Source organism: Herpailurus yagouaroundi, unplaced genomic scaffold, assembly GCF_014898765.1.
Source record: "Herpailurus yagouaroundi ecotype Mexico unplaced genomic scaffold, PumYag 77, whole genome shotgun sequence".
Classification (NCBI taxonomy): Eukaryota; Metazoa; Chordata; class Mammalia; order Carnivora; family Felidae; genus Herpailurus; species Herpailurus yagouaroundi.
The window spans coordinates 27,180,835-27,201,397 of record NW_024412388.1 but is presented as its reverse complement, the minus strand read 5'-3'; the positions used below and the strand labels follow the sequence as shown (position 1 = coordinate 27,201,397).

The 20,563-nt window shown below is 36.6% G+C and overlaps 1 protein-coding gene across 7 annotated transcripts in view; it reads right to left on the bottom strand.

Annotated features, from left to right (window-relative positions):
* The window catches only part of ZMYM4 (zinc finger MYM-type containing 4), a 146,901-nt gene that overhangs the window by 15,867 nt on the left and 110,471 nt on the right, over positions 1-20,563 (bottom strand). For all 7 annotated transcript variants that reach the window (XM_040468859.1, XM_040468850.1, XM_040468856.1 and 4 more), the window contains 8 exons: positions 16,794-16,912; positions 15,712-15,883; positions 12,614-12,667; positions 12,036-12,215; positions 11,605-11,699; positions 4,865-5,036; positions 4,592-4,687; positions 2,452-2,603 (listed from right to left, as the gene is read on the bottom strand). In XM_040468859.1, coding sequence (XP_040324793.1) covers positions 2,452-2,603; positions 4,592-4,687; positions 4,865-5,036; positions 11,605-11,699; positions 12,036-12,215; positions 12,614-12,667; positions 15,712-15,883; positions 16,794-16,912 — 1,040 coding nt within the window. The remainder of the gene's footprint in view (positions 1-2,451; positions 2,604-4,591; positions 4,688-4,864; positions 5,037-11,604; positions 11,700-12,035; positions 12,216-12,613; positions 12,668-15,711; positions 15,884-16,793; positions 16,913-20,563) is intronic.

The window sequence follows — 20,563 nt, the reverse complement described above, 5'->3', positions numbered from 1 at the left end:
ACCCAGCAATTGCACTACTAGGTATTTATCCAAGGGATACAGGTGTGCTATTTCAAAGGGACATATGCACCCCAATGTTTATAGCAGCACTATCAACAGCCAAAAAGGAGCCCAAATGTCCATCATGGATAACGAATGGATAAAGAAGATGTGAGATGTATACACACACACACACACACACACACACACACACACACACACACGTATATACATACATACATATACACATACATGTATGTACATATACATGTATATACATGTATATGTATATACATATACATATACACACACACAAACACACACATGAAGTATTAAACGGCAATCAAAAAGAATGAATTCTTGCCATTTGCAACTACGTGGATGGAACCAGAGGGTATTATGCTAAGCGAAATTAGAGAAAGACAACAATCATGACTTCACTCATATGAGGACTTTAAAGATACAAAACAGATGAACATAAGGGAAGGGAATCAAAAATAAAATAAAAACAGGGAAGGGGACAAAACATAAGAGACTCAAATGTGGAGAACAGAGGGTTACTGGAGGGGTTGTGGGAGGGCGGATGCGCTAAATGGCTAAATGGGTAAGGGGCATTAAGGAATCTACTCCTGAAATCACTTTTGCACTATATAACTAACTTGAATGTAAATTTAAAAAAAAAATTAATTAAAAAAAAAAAAGAAGGGAATAACCTGAATGTACAAAAGAAAAAATGGTGAATAACTGGTATATTCATACTCTGCAGTATTATGCAGCTTTCTGTATAAAGGAAGAAACTTCATTTATATTCAGTTGGAGTGACAAACAGATTGGGAAAAATAAGCTGCAGGGGTGCCTGGGTGATTCAGGAGATTAAGCGTTGGACTCTTGATTTCAGCTCACGTCATGATCTCATGGTTCATGAGATTGAAACCTCCATCAGGCTCTACACTGACAGAGCAGAGCCTGCTTGGGATTCTCTCTCTCTGTCTCTCTCTGTCTCTCTCTCTCTCTGCCCCTCCCTGCTTGTGTGCATACTCTCTCTCAAAATAATAAACATTTAAATTTTTAAAAAAAAGCTGAAAAAAATGTGTATGGTATGAGCTCTATTTTGCTAAACAGTAAGCAAAACAAGAATAAATGTATAAATGCATAATGCATAAGAATAAATGCATAAATGTATAGCACAAAAGAAGGTACATGAATGACAGATGTTACAATACTGGTTACCTCAGAGACTGGGAATGGAAGTAGATAAAATTTTCCTTAAATGCCTCACTGTTTTAATAATTACAGTGAGCACAAACTACTTGTATAATTAAGAAATAAACTTTAATAAATGCCTAAATAAAAGAACCCACCTCCCCCATCATACAACTGGAAGAAAATTTGGCAAACAGAGAAAAGTCAACAATACCCAAGGCACTACCACCCTAAGACGATAACCACGATAACTGCTGTCAACATTTTTTTGGTGCATTTCATTTTACTATGTATTTATATGATTGGGTTTTAAATCACTGTGTTAACATGTATTAGTACTCTCATTTTGTTCATTTAGTCCTTTAATATTAATATTTTTATGTTACTAGAAGTTACTTTGTAAACAATTTTTATTGGTTATGTAATATACTTTATAAATATACTATAATTTACTTAAACATAACAGTCTATCTACCTTTGATATAAACATAACACTAATATCTAGCTTTGACAGACTCCCAAAAAGGGAATTACTTGGTGAAAGAGTATGAACATTTGGTGTGCTGGATGGCTCAGTTGGTTGAGCGTCCTACTTTGGCTCAGGTCATGATCTCGCAGTTCGTGGGTTCGAGCCCTGCATCGGGCTCTGTGCTGACAGCTCGGAGCCTGGAGCCTGCTTCACAGTCTCTTTCTCTCTCTGCCCTTCCCTTGCTCACATTCTCTCTCTCTCTCTCTCTCAAAAATGAATAAACGTTAAAAAAATTAAAAAAAAAAAAAGTATGAACATTCAAAAATATTCCTGAAACATATGTTCAAGTGTATACTAATTATCACCAGCTATGAAGGCAAATCCCCTCCTCACAGAAGTCCTATCAACAATAAGTGTTATAATTATTTTATTCTTGCTAATGTGATAGACAAAAAATGGTAACCTGTTATTTTAATATGCATTTAAAGTACATACATATATATATATATACATATTCACCTATATTACTTTTTTGTGAATTGGCTATTCTTGCCTTTTTTGTCCATTTAATAATTAAATGCACCATCCTCATTTTCTGTTATTCTACAAAGAGTCTCAATTTGGCTTACAAAAGACTATATGATCAAGACTTTTAAATCAGGGTCAGTGGTTCATTAGAACAGAATATAAAAGTAACACCAAACAACCAATACACACTATAGTTTTTCAGTTTGAATCGTAAGTTCTATGAGAATTATTAAAAATGCAATACATTTTAGAACAATTACTGAATTTGATACCTGCTGAATTCCAAGGCACAAGTATAAGATACTGTCTGGATCATATTTTTCACCATTTGGTCTCCGCACCTCTTGGATAAACTGGCATAAACCCAAACTCAACTCAGCAAAAGTGCAGGACAGGATATCTTCCTTCAGCTTGATAGAACGGACTATGGAAAGGTAGAAAACATCTGAAATATTAACTTATAAGAAACACAGTAACACAACTTTATTCACTAAAAAACAATGACCACTAATGTGCCCCCAGGCATTGCAGTGAACACTGGTGAATACATGGATTACAGACAAATCCAGCTCTCAGGGCTTTTTCAATTAAAGAAATGAAAACAATGTAGTACCAGGTGCTATGACAGAGGTTTTATTTAAGAAGGATTCTAGGAAAGCAAATAAGGAACATCCAACAGGGAAGGGTCAGGTGAGATTCTGCAGGATGTGATACGAATGCCAGACCTTGAAAGGTGAAAAAGAATTAAACAGGTGAATAAAGAATTCCAATCTGAGGATGTAAAAAATTTCCCCAAAGCATATTCCATAAAATACTAGCAATATGAGAGCTGGACAAACCCGGGTTTCTAAGATCTGATAAATTTGGAAAACAGCAGCATATTATATTTGCCTCTAAAGAATTCACAATGGTATATAAAAGGCTTATGAAAAGTTCTGGAAATATCTGCATTAAAATGCTGTTTAACTTTCTCTAACTCAGATTTATGTGCATATAGAACACTTAAATAACATATAAAAATGTCATGTCCTTAGAAATGCTGGAATACACAAAAAATGAAAAGGTTCAGGGGATTTAGATATACCGGAGAAAATCAAGAAAGGCAGATGGGAGCAGATCATGGTAAACTTCACATAGCATATTAAGGCTTTGAAATCAACTAAGAACTGAATTAATTTTGGGAGAGTTACCCAATTTGATTTGTAGAGATACTACTTCAGTAGAGATCCTACTGCAATTCAGATTAGAATTGAAACACTCTTCCTAGTCACTGCTCATCTATATTGAGACAAGACTGCATGTTTCCAAAGATACACTTGAGTTCCCCTGAAATGATTTTGCAAAAGGTAAAAGTGGTGGCTCAGAGGGCAAGGACCATGTTTGACCTTTTCACCAAAGCACCTAACCACTATGTCTGCTAACCACCTAGCACATAAATTCAGTAAGTATTTTTTTGATGAACGAGTAGCAAAAATGAGTAGGCATCCCCTGTGGCTATTGCATTTAGGGCTGGTAGTCTAACATAGTATTACCTCTTCATTCTCATTATCCTTCTTTCTTTTTTAAAACAAAGAGTGCTGTGGCTCAAAGTGGTTGGTAAAGGGACCAATAAACCTCCATAAGAGGAGTATATTTATATAACTCTGTAGAGATTACACTTGATCTGTAGGAACTGAATGAGTCATAGACCACAGCAGCCACTAACTAAAAGCCAGCAGGATACACTGAGGTGAAGCCAAGAGTGCATGCAACTACTAAGTTGTTAGACAGAAGGTATAGTTGGAAAGAGGCAAAAAAAATCTAGTGACAAGGACATACTCATCCATTCCTGCCCTATCTCATTCCACAAAGATTATAGTAAGTATATTACATACAACAAAGATAATAAAAAAGGAAAATATAAAATGAAAACAAAAGTTTAGAATAGGAATTTCAAAACCAAGGCAGGGGCAATGGGGGAGTTAATGTGGGCTCTAAAATTATACACTGTTGTTCTATGTGAAGTGTTTATTGGGTTCCAAATTTCCCAGCACCCAGTCTCACAGAGCTTGTTATTAGGAAAAATTTCTACAGAAGAGGCAAGGCTTTTCCAGGTACTTTTCTTAACACCAACACCAACAACAGAAGTTCCATGTGGGTTAGGTTACAGATACAGGGCTCAAGGCAGATTTGAGCCACCCTCATAGTGTTGGAAAAAGGAACAAAATTCCTCATATTTGCATAACGAAATCATGCCTGTACAACCTTACCTTTATAGAGCTTGTGCTCTTTATAACTGAGAGTAGGATATTAATTTCTCTCTTTTACCATAAGACTTGAAATATTAAACATTCCATTTACAAATTTAAAATTGACAATAATATTAAAAGTGATTCAGAAAATTCAGATTACAAGCAGAGAAATGATTTTTACCTCTACAGCCTGGCTCTGAGGATTCTTGAGAGAGTACATGGTCTTGAGCACTTCCTAAAGGGTCAGAACATGGGCTAGATGCAGCATGTTCAACACCTGACAAGGAGAAAAAAGAAATAAGAAGTTAAATAAAAATGGGAAAAATTTTAAGGCAGGCCAAAACCAAAGTTTTATGGGATTTTTGACCTAGTATGTATCCCTTTTGTGTAGATTAATGACTTGCACTCTATCCTCCCAACCACCTTAAGATACAAATTCATGCTGTGTATTTACCGCCACATTTCAGATCCCCCTGATCTTCCTTGGCATTTTTCCACTGAACCCAGTTCTTCCAGGCATTTACCCCGTACATGTATTTCAGTGTCATCCCAGACACTGAGCACCCCTGAAAGGCTCCTTGAATAAGACTTCTGGGCTCCACAGCCACTATAGACTTCTTCCGTCCCTGTAAGAATTCCAAAAATTTATAAAATACAAAATTTAGTTTTGAATCTTTAAGAAACAAGCTCTCAAAGAGAGAAGGGAAAAATTTACAGAATATGCAATTTTTATTAGATCCTAAAGATTCAGAATTCTTAAAGCTAGAAAGAAGCTTTAGAGATTAATCCAATCCATATGGGAAAAGAAAAAAAGAGAGTTAAATGCAGAACTGTAATGATTACTAACACTTAAATACTCACTATATTCCAGATACTGGACCCACCCAGTGAGGTATGAACAACCATTTTTACCATTCAGGTCTATTTCATGAAAAACAAGAGTAGATCATATTCTGGGATAAAAAACAAGCCTCCATAAATTCTCTAACTATAATCAAGTTAAACTAGATACCTGTAGTGGAACAATATTAAGAAAATCCTCAAAAATTGGAAATTAACCAACACATTTATAAATACTCATGGTCAAAGAAGAAACCACAAATTCAATTAGAAAATATTTTGAATGTCAGTGAAAACAAAAACCAAGCATTTTTTTCCCACAGTGCTAAAGCTTACAATGACATTTATAGTATTAAAATGTGTCTATGAAAAATAAGTCTAAAATCAATAATCTAAGCTTTATCTTAAGAAACTAGAAAAAGTTGGGGCGCCTGGGTGGCTCAGTCGGTTAAGCGTCCGACTTCAGCCAGGTCATGATCTCACGGTCCGTGAGTTCGAGCCCCGCGTCGGGCTCTGTGCTGACTGCTCAGAGCCTGGAGCCTGTTTCACATTCTGTGTCTCCCTCTCTCTCTGACCCTCCCCCATTCATGTTCTGTCTCTCATGCTCTGTCTCTGTCTCAAAAATAAATAAACATTAAAAAAAAAAAAAAAGAAACTAGAAAAAGTAGACCACATTAAAACCCAAAGTAAGAAAAATAAAAGAAATAATAAAAGGGCACACACATTATCAGGGAAATACAAATCAAACCACAATGAGATACCACCTTACACCTGTCAAAATGGCTAACATTAACAACTCAGGCAACAACAGATGTTGGCGAGGATGCTGAGAAAGAGGATCTCTTTTGCATGGTCGGTGGGAATGCAAGCTGGTGCAGCCACTCTGTAAAACAGTATGGAGGTTCCTCAAAAAACTAAAAATAGAACTACCTTACAACCCAGGAATTACACTATTAGGTATTTATCCAAGGGATACAGGTGTGCTGTTTTGAAGGGGCACATGCATCCCCATGTTTATAGCAGCACTATCAACAATAGCCAAAGTATAGAAAGAGCCCAAATGTCCATCAATGGATGAATGGATAAAGAAGACGTGGTGTATATATATACAATGGAGTATTACTTGGCAATCAAAAAGAATGAAATCTTGCCATTTGCAACTGCATGCATGGAACTGAAGGGTATTATGCTAAGTGAAATTAGAGAAAGACAAAAATCATATGACTTCACTCATATGAGGACTTTAAGAGACAAAACAGATGAACATAAGGGAAGGGAAACAAAAATAATATAAAAACAGGGAGGCAGACAAAACAAGAGACTCATAAATATGGAGAACAAACTGAGGGTTACTCGAGGGGTTGTGGGAAAGGGGATGGGCTAAATGGGTAAGGGGCACTAAGGAATCTACTCCTGAAATCACTGTTGTACTATATGCTAACTAATTTGGATGTAGATTAAAAAAAATTAAATTAAAAAAAAATATATATATATGAATAAATATGTCAGAAGAAAGTAAGGTACATCCCGCAAATGCAAACTTAGCTTATCATTCAAAAAATTAATATATATCATCATTTTTAAATTTTTTCTTAAGTTTATTTTGAGAGAGAACACATGCACAAGCAAGGGGAGGGGCAGAGGAAGCACGAGAGAGAATCCCAAGCAGGTTCTCCACTGTCAGTGTGGAGCTCAGCATGGGGCTTGAACTTACAACTCAAACTCACAAACTGAGATCATGACATGAGCCGAAATCAAGAGTCAGATGCTTAACACACAGAGCCACCCAGGTGCCCCTGTATGTCATCATTTTAATAGACTCAAAAAGAAAAACCAGATGATCATTGCAATAAATACAAGAGAACCACCTGACAAAATTCAACAACACAATCATGATAAAAATTCTCAGCAAATTAAAAACAGAAGAGAACTTCCTGGACCTGACAGAGGACAACTAGGAGAAACCCACAAGTAATATCATACTTAATACTGTAAGACTGAGGGGCACCTGGCTGGCTCATTTGGTAGAGTGTGTCACTCTCGATCTTGGGATCATGAGTTCGAGCCTCATGTTCAGTATAGAGATTACTTAAAAATAAAATCTTTAAAAAACAACACTGCAAGATTGAACACTTGTCCTAAGATTAAGAATAGACATAAAGACCTGCTTTCACCACTAATATTCAACATTGTACTAAAAGAGCCTAGCTAGTGCAATATATCCAAAAATAAATAAATTAATTAAATTAAATTAAAAAATAAATAAATAAAATAATAGAGGCATTAAGACTAGAAAGGAAAAAGTAAAACAATCTTGTTTGTTTTTTTTAAACATTTATTCATTTTTGAGAGAGAGATAGTGCATGAGTGGGGATGGGCAGAGAGAGAGGGAGACACAGAATCTGAAGCTGGCTCCAGGCTCTGAGCTGTCACCATAGAGCCAATGCAGGACTCGAACTCATGATTTAGATCATTATCTGAGCCAAAGTCGAATGCATAGCCAACTGAGCCACCCAGGCGCCCCAAGAGTAAAACAATTTTTATTCGCAAATAATATGATTGTCCACGTAGAAAAACCTAAAGATTTTGATTGAGCAAAATCACAATACATAAACTCTATATAGAAAAAGTAATCTCTATTTTTATATGACAATGAGGAATATTAGAAAATGAAATTAAAAATAATACTGCTTGGGGCACCTGGTGGCTTAGCTGGTTACGTGTCCAACTTTGGTTGAGGTCATAATCTCACAGTTCATGAGTATGAGCCCTGAATCGGGGTCACTGCTGTCTGCACAGAGCCCGTTTCGGATCCTCTCACCCCTCTGTCTCTGCCCCTCCCCTGCTCATGTGCAAGCTCTCTCTCTCTCAAAAATAAACATTAGAAAATTTTTTAATAAAAATAATACTTAACACAGGGTCAAAATAAATTTTAAATACTTATTAGATAAAAAGTATGAGACTTGAACAATAAAATATATAAAACATTGCTAAGAAAAATTAAAGATGATCTAAATAAAGGAGAAAAACATAATCTTCATATATTGAACAGCTCAAAATTGCAATTTTATGCAAATTGATCTTTGGATTCAGAACAGCCCCAAATTTCCAGCAGTCTTTTTTATAAAAATTGGCAAGTTATTCTAAAATTTATATGGATATACGAGTGACAATTTTGAAAATGAACAACAATGTTGGAGGACTTATACTCCTGATTTCAACACTCACTGTAAAGCTACAATAATCGAAACAGTTGGTACTGTATTAAAATAGACACATAAATAGGGGCGCCTGGGTGGCTCAGTCGGTTGAGCGTCCGACTTCAGCCAGGTCACGATCTCTCGGTCCGTGAGTTCGAGCCCCGCGTCAGGCTCTGGGCTGATGGCTCAGAGCCTGGAGCCTGCTTCCGATTCTGTGTCTCCCTCTCTCTCTCTGCCCCTCCCCCGTTCATGCTCTGTCTCTCTCTGTCTCAAAAATTAATAAATGTTAAAAAAAAAATTTAAAAAAAAATAGACACATAAATCAATGCAGAATACAGTTTCAGAAACAGACGGACATATATACAGGTGGCTGATGTTAACAGAAGTATAATTCAATAAGGGAAAGGACAGCCTTTTCCCAGATGGTACTAAAACAGTGGGACACCACATACAAAAAATAACCTTGACACTTGCCTGAACTCATATATAAAAATCATCTTAAAATGAATCAGAGACACATAAAATCTAAAATATAAAACCAGAAGAAAACATAAGATAATATCTTAGTTGCCACAGGTTAAGCAAAGACTTTTACATGGAATTCTAAAAAGCATGAATAATAAAAGAATTAAAAATTGATGAAAACGGACTTTCACAAATTCAGAAAGTTCTGTTCTTTACCATTAAGAAAATAAAGAAAAAACAGCATAGAAGCAAAAGTCAGTTTGAGAAAAGAATTACATCCATGATAAAGAACACTTACAACTCAGTAAGAAGGCAAACAACCCAATAAAAGAAATGTGCAAGAGGGGCACCTGGGTGGCTCAGTTGGTTGAGCATCCCGACTCCTGATTTTGATTATGATCTCACAGGTCATGAGATCAAGCCCTGCATTGGGCTTTGCACTGACAGTGAGTAGCCTGCTTGGGATTGTCTCTCCCTCTCTCTCTGCACCCCTACCCCTGCTTGACATACACTGGCTCTCGTTCTCTCTCTTTCAAAATAAATACTTTAAAAAAAAATAATAAGGTAGTTTTTTAAAAAAAATGCACAAAAGTTTTGAATAGACACCATACCAAAGAAAATACAAGAATAACAAATATACACATGGAAAGATATCCAACATCATCAGTCATTAGGTAAGTATAAACTAAAGCCACAGTGAGATACCACTACACATTCACTAGAATGGTTAAAATTAAAAATACCAAGTATTAGCAAAGTCATGGAGCATATTGGAACTCATACACTGCTGGTGAGAATTCAAATCAATACATTTACTACCCTGGAAAACAGTTTGATAGCTTTCCTACAAAGTTAAAAATACACATACAATAAGACCCAGCATTCCCACTCCTGGGTATTTTTCCTCAAATGAAAGTATATGTTCACACAGAGATTTCTATTAAAATGTTCACAGTAGTATATCTGAAATAGCACCAAACTGGAAATAACTCAAATTACCATCAACTGTTAAACAAACTATGGTTTGTCCATTCGATGAAATGCTACTCAGAAATAAAAAGGAATGAATGGCCTTACTGATATATGGAACAACACAGATGAATCTCAAAACCATTATGCTAAGTGAAAGAAGCCAGACAGGGAAGACGACAAATCACAAAACTCCATTTATATGAAATTATAGAAAAAGCAAAGAGGTACCATTTTACATCAATCTGCAAAGTGGATCAGTGGAACTGGAAAGGACAGACTACAAAAGGTCCCAGGGAGCGTTCAGTACAGTGGAAGGGTTATGGTTGTGGTGGTAGTTACATACTTAATATATCTGACAGAGCCCCTCAAATATTACACTTAAAATTTATGAACTTTTAGGGGTGTGTGGGTGGCTCAATTGGTTAATCATCTGACTTCTGCTCAGGACATGATCTCATGATTTGTGAGTTCGAGCCCAGCAACAGGCTCTGCTGACAGCTCAGAGCCTGGAGCCTGTTTCGGATTCTGTGTCTCCCTCTCTCTGACCCTTCTCTGTTCATGCTCTGTCTCTCCCTGTCTCAAAAATAAATAAAAAACGTTAAAAAAAATTTTTTTTTAATAAAATAATAAACTTCATTATTATATGTAAAAAAGGCTAAATTTAGAGGTTTTTTAAAAAAAGTGTACAATGAGGATTTTAAAAATCTTTTTAAAGTAAAACAGAACAGGGGCGCCTGGGTGGCGCAGTCGGTTAAGCGTCCGACTTCAGCCAGGTCACGATCTCGCGGTCCGTGAGTTCGAGCCCCGCGTCGGGCTCTGGGCTGATGGCTCAGAGCCTGGAGCCTGTTTCTGATTCTGTGTCTCCCTCTCTCTCTGCCCCTCCCCCGTTCATGCTCTGTCTCTCTCTGTCCCAAAAAAATAAATAAAATAAATGTTAAAAAAAAAATTTAAAAAAAAATAAAGTAAAACAGAACAAAAATATCTCTAATTGTAGAAACAAAGAGAGCCTGGTAGAAGAAATATAAAGTAAAAGATAATGTTTTTTTTTTTGTAACAGCAGTAGTCTGCCAAATATTATTTATTAATTTAAGTTAATCAAGTGTTAACACAAATACATTTATAAAGTTTTATAAATCTATAAAAATTTCATGATTATGTGGCACATACACAGGTGTGGTATCATATGCTATTTAGAGAGGCAGGAATGCTGTCTTTTCTTGGGTCTATATGGCTGAAGCATGGGCCATGACTCAAAATATATGCTCAGGAGCTCATCAATCCCTACTGAATACTGAATGACTTTCTGTAACACAAGTGAGTAACAAAACAGAGTAACAAACAATCCACCAGGAAACTATAAACTTGCCTGGTTACCCTTCTACCAGCTGGAAAAGGTATAATGGTGATACAGACCATGACATTCACAAGAAACATCTGAGCAGCTACATAATAACAACCACATACTAAGCATTTGCCCAGTGCTGTGCTGGGAGACTTGTCTCAGTACCTCTACTACCATAACATGAGGTTTACACATCCCTTTAAAATATCCAAAAGATACCGTTCTTGATTATAAGAAACAAAATAAAGGCATAAAAATACAAGGTTCTGTAAAACAATATACGAATACTGGGACGATGGCCGTTACAGAGCTTTGTAAACAGCAAGAATTAATAAACACCAAAGAAAATGCTAGAAAAATTAAGCTACTGCTTACTCTTCGTCTGGGCTGAGGGAAGCCATCTCTGTGCCGTCGTCTTGTTCGGGAACGCGCCTGGATTCCCTGTCCTTTATTCAGTGGGTCAAAGGATTCTATTAATAATAAGCAGAAAGCATATTATGATATAAATAACTCAGATTTATATAGAGACTTTGGGGGAGAAAATATCAGGTAATCATCACTATATTATTTTTTTATGATCAAAAAAGGTGGATATAGCATTTAAATAAAAACTTCATTAATGATGAAGGAAACCTCCTGCAAGATTACGGTGTGAAAGGTTAAAAAAAATTAACCATTTTATTATTTAACCTTCAAAGGTAGAGACCATTTGTGCCTTAGGTTATCAGACAGTATAACTGCTTCATGATGTCAATTCAGAGTTCTACCAATCTTCTAAAACCAAGAGTATTTTATGTTGCACAAACCTGATGGAAAATCTGCTTCCAGATCCTGCTCAGTTTCCCCTTTTGAGAACTGCTTCAATTCTGAATCAGCCTCTTGCACAGCATTTGACTTTAAGGCATAATGATTCAACTCTTCCTCCCAGCTATGTGGCGTAGATACTGCCTCTGATTCAAGATCACCACTGTATGTACTTCCTTGGTCTGAAATATACAGAAAACAAACAAATGCTCAAAATGAGATGGACCCTACACATGCTCAGAAACCCTCCTGAACCCCTGAATAACAAAACCAAGATACACCTGCTGATTTAAGTAGATACACTCAAAAGATGAAGTAATTTCTTCACCAGCCTCACAAAACTGGCTTCATTCATATTCTTGGTAAACACTTTAAAGCATTATTTTAATTAATCCTTAAAACCAGTATCTGAGTTACCTTTTATTATTCTCATTACACATTAGCATACAATCATAGATATCTGATGCCCCTTATGAATAGCTAAAAATACAAATATTAAATCCAAGAATACTAATACTTTATGGTTTCTATGACTGAGAATAATATTTCTAAGATTTGAAATATATGTAGAATTACAAACCTTTTTCAAAAATCTTGGTATCTAAAAAGAGCTCCTGTTCAGAAGTTTGGGATCCTAAGGGAAAAAAAGCACATAATTAAAGAACTTACATGTATTCACAAAGCAAACTGCATCTCAAATGAAATGACTACATTATATAAATGAATCATACTAGGGAATGCTAAAAAAATAGCCTTCATATGCAGGGCACCTGCGTGGCTCAGTCGGTTAAGCATCCAACTTTGGCTCAGGTCATGACTTCATGGTTCATGAGTTCAAGCCCCACATTGAGCTCACAGAGCCTACTTAGAATCCTCTGTTCCCCTCTCTCTCTGCCCCTCCCCCACTCATTCTCTCCCTCTCTGAAAATAAATAAACTTAAATAAAAATAGACTTCATATGCAGAAAGAATAATTCATTAATAAAAATAGGCATTAGTGATAAATGCAATTAAATTATGACCCCTAACAGTGTTTATATTTCTAAGGTAGCAGTACAAGAGAAGTCATGTCAAGAGGGACCTTTATTTTAGATTTACAGTCCTGTGCTTTCTTTTTTTTTTTTTTTTAATGTTTATTTATTTCTGAGACAGAGATAGAGACAGAGCATGAGTGGGGGAGGGGCAGAGAGCGAGGGAAACACTGAATCTGAAGCAGGCTCCAGGCTCTGAGCTATCAGCACAGAGCCCAACGCAGTTAAACTCACAAACCGTGGGATCATGACCTGAGCTGAAGTCGATCGCTCAACCAACTGAGCCACCCAGGCACCCCATACACTCCTGTGCTTTCTGAATTTATTTTTTACCACGAAACACACACACACATACATAATTTATTTACAAACTGACAAATATGCATTGAATTGCTTTTTCCTCCCAAAACATATCTTAACACTACACTGAGAAGTCACTAGACTTAGAATATAAATACAAGTTACATGAACAATCAGCATATGAATGAAACCGAACACAGTTCTATCAATTAACTATTTTAAAACTAAAATGCTTAAGGTTTTAGGGGCGCCTAGGTGGCTCAGTAGATTAAGCATCTGACTTTGGCTCAGGTCATGGTCTCGCGGCCCATGGGCTTGAGCCCTGCATTGGGCTCTGTGCTGTCAGCTCAGTCTGGAGCCAGCTTCAGACTCTGTCTCCCTCTCCCACTACCATTCTCCCATGCACACGCGCTCTCTCTCTCTCCCCCTCTCTCTCTCTCAAATGTAAATAAACATTAAATTTTTGTTTACTTTTAAAAAATAAAAGTAAAGAGCTTAAGGATTCAAAGTAAAAAACAAAACAAAATGCTTTTTAAAACCCAGGACTACAGCTTCTTTTCTCTGAAATCAAACATAAATTAGCCAGTTCTCTTCAGTAGGAATAAATTTCTCCCTCCTTTATGTTTCTAAACCATTAGATTTTACTTACACTCTAGTGATTACAACTATCTGTCTTAAGGCTTAGCTTTAAAAAGTTTTTTCAGTCTGACTCAATTTTTAGGTTAAGAGAAAGTCACAATATTTGTTCAGAGGAAGCACCTAAAAAATGTTAACTATTTTTTTTTTAATGTTTATTATTTTTGAGAGAGACAGAGAGCAAGCAGTGGAGGGGCACAGAGAGAGGGAGACACAGAATCTCCTTCATGATTGTGAGATCATGACCTGAGCCAAAGTTGGATGCTCAACCAACTGAGCCACCCAGGCACCCCAAAATGTAAACTGTTAATGTGAGTGGAAAGCCAACTTAAAATGAGGTTTATTTTCATGAATTGCTAAACTTCCAAACTAAATATCAGAAATTATAAGATCAAGCATAAGGGGCAACATTCTAAGACATTAAAATCTACATATAAATGGGTCAGAATTATGAGATTATACACTAGAGACCAAAATGAGACCAGAAACAGAATAGTAACAAATAACCTTTTTATGCAACTCTGACAATATTATGATTTTAAAACTTAATGGCATCACTAGAGATGTGGGTACTTTTTTTAAAAAAGCGCTACAGTGTTTGGGGTGCCTGGGTGGCTCAGCTGGCTAAGCATTGGACTTTGGCTCAGGTCATGATCTCACAGTTCTTGGGCTCAAGCCCCCATATTGGGCTCTGTGCTGACACTCAGAGCCTGGAGTCTGCTTCGGATTCTGTGTCTTGTCTCTCTGCCCCTCCCCCACTTGTGCACTGTCTCTCTCTCTCTCTCTCTCCCTCTCTTTCTCTCTCTCTCAAAAATAAATGTTAAAAAAAAAAGTTACAGTGCTCAGAAAATCACCCATCATTTATTATGCAAAAATCTAAACCTTAGCTTTGTAAAAACCATCAATAAAAAAAGAAAAAAAATTGTCAAGAAAAAATAATTTCTTGACTCATCAGTGATACAGGAAAAGGCCTTTGTATATTTTGACTATCCAAACAATTTTCTCTATGTCTTCTTATATCCCAAAATCAAGAAAGTGCTAAGGCCAGAAACCTTTCTGGATATGTCCTGCTAGTATTGGTTACTATCATCAACTTTGGAGGAAGACAGACCTGAATTCAACCTCTAGTTCCGTCACTTCCTGATTGTACAACCAGGGCAAGTAGGATATCCTATTTTTCCAAATGAGGAATCTAAAGTAAACAGTACCTTCCTCATAGGGCTGTTGTAAAGGTTAAATGAGGCAATGCACACAGTGCATTTAGGACATGCCTACGGTATGTAAGCACATAACTACTGTTCTTATTGTTATTCCACCCCACAGAGGGGGATTTATCTACAGGTTATTTTGAGCTGAATGGTTTTCCATCATAATATTCTATTTACCTTCTATGAACATGCTGATTATTATATACTAAGAATTCTTACATGGGGATCATGGCTTTGAATACAGGAATGAAGTCAGAAAATAATCATAAAAATGGATTTACAGGCAATTTTTCTGGAATCATTAAGAACTAAAAACTGTATTGACTATAGATATGTAGTTTCATAAAAAGGAAAAAAGTTTCAGAGGTATCAACAAGTTTAACAAATTCGGTATTTAAACACAAATAAAGCTTTTAGAAATATCTTGACTACCTAATACTTAAAATTACTTGAGCTACCTGAAAATTTGTGTGTTTTCTTTCTTTACTTTACAATTATACCAACCTCCCTGGGATAGAGTCTTCTCCTTCTCTTCATCTTCTGCAATCATTTCTGCCATCTCAAGGAGATCAGCTTCAAATGGATGTGAAGGAAGCTTCTCCTTAATGTCTTCAATACTTTCAGTGACTTTATCTTCATTATCCATTGAGGATGGAATAAGCATAGGGACAGGCATCTAAAAGACCAAGGACAGTTTCTTGGGAACAGGTTTGTCATCAAAACTATTATTTGTGAGATGATTTAAGCACTAAAATAATGAACAAATTCAGATATTTCTATTGCTAATGATTAAAATAGTCTTGCTAGTTTGTTTTTATAAGACAACAACCATTTAAATCAAAATTCAATTAAGTGCTTTTCTGGATAGTTAACAAAATGTGTTTCTAACTCATCTAAAATAAGTTATCTAATACACACTAGTTTCTGATTATATTTCTTGCTTAACATTTTCAGTTTCACACAACTATTTTCCTTAGGAATTCACCAAGGAAAGGGGCGCCTGGGTGACTCAGTCGGTTAAGCGTCCGACTTCGGCTCAAGTCACGATCTCATGGTCCGTGAGTTCGAGCCCCGCGTCGGGCTCTGTGCTGACCGCTCAGAGCCTGGAGCCTGCTTCAGATTCTGTGTCTCCCTCTCTCTCTGACCCTCCCCCGTTCATGCTCTGTCTCTTTCTCTGCCTCAAAAATAAATAAACATTAAAAAGAATTCACCAAGGAAAAATATATTTCCAATACAAAATGAACACATTTTTTAAAATAGTGAGAATAATATAAATCACAGTATTTATTTTTTCACCCTTGTCAGACTCTAGAATTTTAACACACATACACATGTCTGACCTTTTTCTATTTAAGTGGTCTTATTGTGTATGGAACATTATAAAAAGGCTGTATCATAGCATTCTCTGAGAAGGCAGGGTATAAATACAAGCAGCCCTTAATATACTCCATATTAAATAATACAGTAATATGATAAGAGCCAAACACTTTTTTACCAAAAAGTGAAGAGTTTTTAAATTGAGCTGTAACATTTTAATTGAGGAAAATGTGCACTCAATCATCCTTCATCTCTACATGATTACTCACGGGAACTGGAATTCCAAATGGGACTGGTGTATACTGAGTATAAAGATGAAGAGGTATGGGCACAAACACTGGTACGGGAACTGGCACCACAATGATCTGGGGCTGACTTGGAGTGTCTTCTAATGAAAAATAAATAAATTAAAAAAAACAAAACAAAGAGGGTTAGAAACATCTTAATATAAATTTTTTAAAAAGCAATGGGGATTTACAATTCCAAAGAATTATAATTAAAAAAAAACTTTTTAAAGCACACAGACCTATAGTTCAAAAGTGTAATTTATGACACTGGCAGTCAAAAGAAGAAATAACTAAACTAGCAAAGAAAGGTTTGAGTATTGCAAAGATAAAAAGCAGGCAACAAAACAATGAGCAATGATATGAGGATACAATGAATGAAGGATATAATGTGGATTAATGCATGTAAAGAACTGGAACAATTATCTTAGAAGAGGGTTACAGAAAACTGCTAACATGAATAAGAAAGGTATGTTAAAGATGAGATTAAATAGGGCCATTTTTGTGAAGCTATAATGAACTTTAAAATAAATGTTTATGTATTCTGGGGGGAGGGGACAGAGAGAGAGGCAGACAGAGGATCTAAAGTGGGTTCCACGCTGATAGCAGAGAGCTTGATGTGAGGCTCAAACTCATGAACTGCAAGACCAGGACCTGAGCTAAAGTCGGATGCTTAACCGACTGAGTCACCCCGGCACCCCTATAATGAACTTTTAAAATCATTTCTAGTAGATAGTGTGGAGTTACTGCAGATCTGTTAGCACAGAGTAATATGATGAAAAGGTCACTAAAAAAGATTAATTTGGAGGCCATCTTAGTATGGAATAAAAAGTATATGAAGTGTAAAAGGAGCAGGCAATTGAAGTATGTACATACAATGAAGACGATGAGGACCTGGACTAGGGTGGTTATGATACCTACAAAAATGAATAGATACATACAAGCAGATTTTCTTTTTTTTTTAAACCTTTTTTTTTTTAATGTTTATTTATTTTTGAGAGAAAGAGAGAGAGACAGAGCACGAGCAGGGGAGGGGCAGAGAGGAAGGGAGAGAGAATCTGAAGCAGGCTCCAAGCTCTGAGCTATCAGCAGAGAGCCTGATGCGAGGCTTGAACTGTGAGATCATGACCTGAGCCAAAGTCGGATGCTTAACTAACTGAGCCACCCAGGCAAGTGAGCCACATACACATATTCTAAGGTATTAAAAAGATGAAAAAGAACTTAGAAACCTAAATGAGAATAGGGAAACTAAGTGAGAAGGATGGAGAATTTATCCAATGTTTAACAGGTATCCTACAGGGTCCTTTCTATGTACCAGAAAAATACCCTAGATGATTATAAAACCATTAATGTAAGAGAAAGGTAATGCTAGTGAGAAGAAGTGAAAAGCTGACAAGTTGAGTAGGGTTAGAGGTAGGAAATAATATCGGATCAATTTTACCATGGTCTAGTGGACATTAAAAATTACCTGTCAATGGGAATGCAAACTGGTGCAGCCACTCTGGAAAACAGTATGGAGGTTTCTCAAAAAACTAAAAATAGAACTACCCTATGACTCAGCAATTGCACTACTAAGGTATTTATCCAAGGGATACAGATGTGCTGTTTTGAAGGGGCACATGCACCCCCATGTTTATAGCAGCATGTTGTTTTGGCTATCAACAATAGCCAAAGTATGGAAAGAGCCCAAATGTCCATCGATGGATGAATGTATAAAGAAGATGTGGTATATATAGACAATGGAATATTACTTGGCAATCAAAAAGAACGAATTCTTGCCATTTGCAACTACATGCATGGAACTGGAGGGTATTATGCTAAGTGGAATTAGTCAGAGAAAGACAAATATCATATGACTTCACTCATATGAGAACTTTAAGAGACAAAAACAGATGAACATAAGGGAAGGGAAACAAAAATAGTATGAAAACAGGGAGGGGGACAAAACATAAGAGACTCATAAGTATGGAGAACAAACAGAAGGTTACTGGAGGGGGTGTGGGAGGGGGGACAGGCTAAATGGGTAAGGAGCACTAAGGACTCTACTCCTCAAATCATTGTTGCACTATATGCTAACTAATTCGGATGTAAATTAAAAAAAAAAAAATTTCTTAAATTACCTGTCGATAGGAGTCTGGGCAAAATGGGTGAGGGGGAGAGGGAGACAGAGGTCTCCAAATTATGGAATGAGTAAGTCACAGGAATAAAAAGCGGAGCATAAGTAATACAGTCAATGATACTGTAATAGCGATATGATGGGGACAGATGGTAGCTATACTTGTAGCGAACACAGCATAATGTATAAACTTGCCAAATCTCTAAGCTGTACACACCAGAAACTAATGTAACTGTGTGTTTCAACTATACGCAAAAAATAAAAATAAAAATAAAATCACCGGGATTAGAGATGTCTGATAACCAAGCTACATAATACTAAGTAAGTCACTATTAACTACAATACAAATATAGGCTGAAGTCATCTGTAACATTACTATTCAATGTGGTCCATGGGGGCTTTAAGAAATGCAAAACCTCAGGGGCGCCTGGATGGCTCAATCAGTTAAGCATTTGACTTCAGCTCAGGTCATGATCCCACAGTTCTTGAGTTTGAGCCCTGCAGTGGGCTCTGTGCTGACAGAGTGGAGCCTGGAGCCTGCTTCAGATTCTGTGTCTCCCTCTCTCTCTGCCCCTCCCCTGCTTGTGCTCTGTCTCTCAAAAAACATTTAAAAAAACAAAAAACAAAAAACAAAAAACCCAACCACTTAAATTCTTTACAAATTGTCCTAAGGGAATACAGCAAATAGACATTTATTTGAGAAAATCTACCTAAATACAGTAAGAATAGTGGGAATCTATGACATGTGCTCCACTACTTACTCCATACCCCAGCTCAGCCAGCTCAACTTGACAGAAGCTCTGCTCTGGGTAGGTGTGGCCAGGAGGAATGGGATCCTATTTCTACAGCTCCCAAACAAGGGTTACCATATCTCACCAGGGGGCTGGCCACCATCATTTCTCATTCCCTCCAACTCCATATTGAAAAGTTTAATTTCCTGGTGAGTATAGCTGACAGGCTGGAGTCTCCCTTTCTCCACCCAGCTGCCACCCATAGGGTAGAAGCCCTACTGCAGGACTGGTAGGCCAAGAATATGAGATCCCAATCATCCTCAGCCCAGATCATTTGCAGGGCAGAGATTCCAGGCCAGGAGAGGCGAGCTGAGATCAGAGGACTGCACCACACCAGCATCCAGAAAAGTAGATTAGAGGATTTTGCTTAGGGATGGCAATTCAAAAGAAAAGAAAGCCCCCCGCCCCCACAAAAACCTGACTTTATTTGATACAGAGGGTAGAAAAGTGCAAACATAAGGATCCTCTATGAAACTACAACTCCTATTAAGACCGTGTCTATATAATTCCAAAGTCTACCCTTATTCCATAAAATTACACTGTCATTAACAAAAGAAAATGAAGTGTTCACAGTATGGTATTATCAATTAACTACCTTCTCTTTGGCATAACTTAATTTTTAGAGGGTGAAAATACCTAACTGACAGGAAAAGTCATGAGGATGCAACTGGGTGATGTACATAAGCAATCAAACACATCACCCAGGGCATAGGCACTCAATTAATGTAAGTAAATCTAGCATTCCTTCCCCACTAGAAAAAATATATATATATATATAAATATATATATATAAATATATATACTAAATATATATAAATATATAAATTTATGTATGTATAAATTTATAT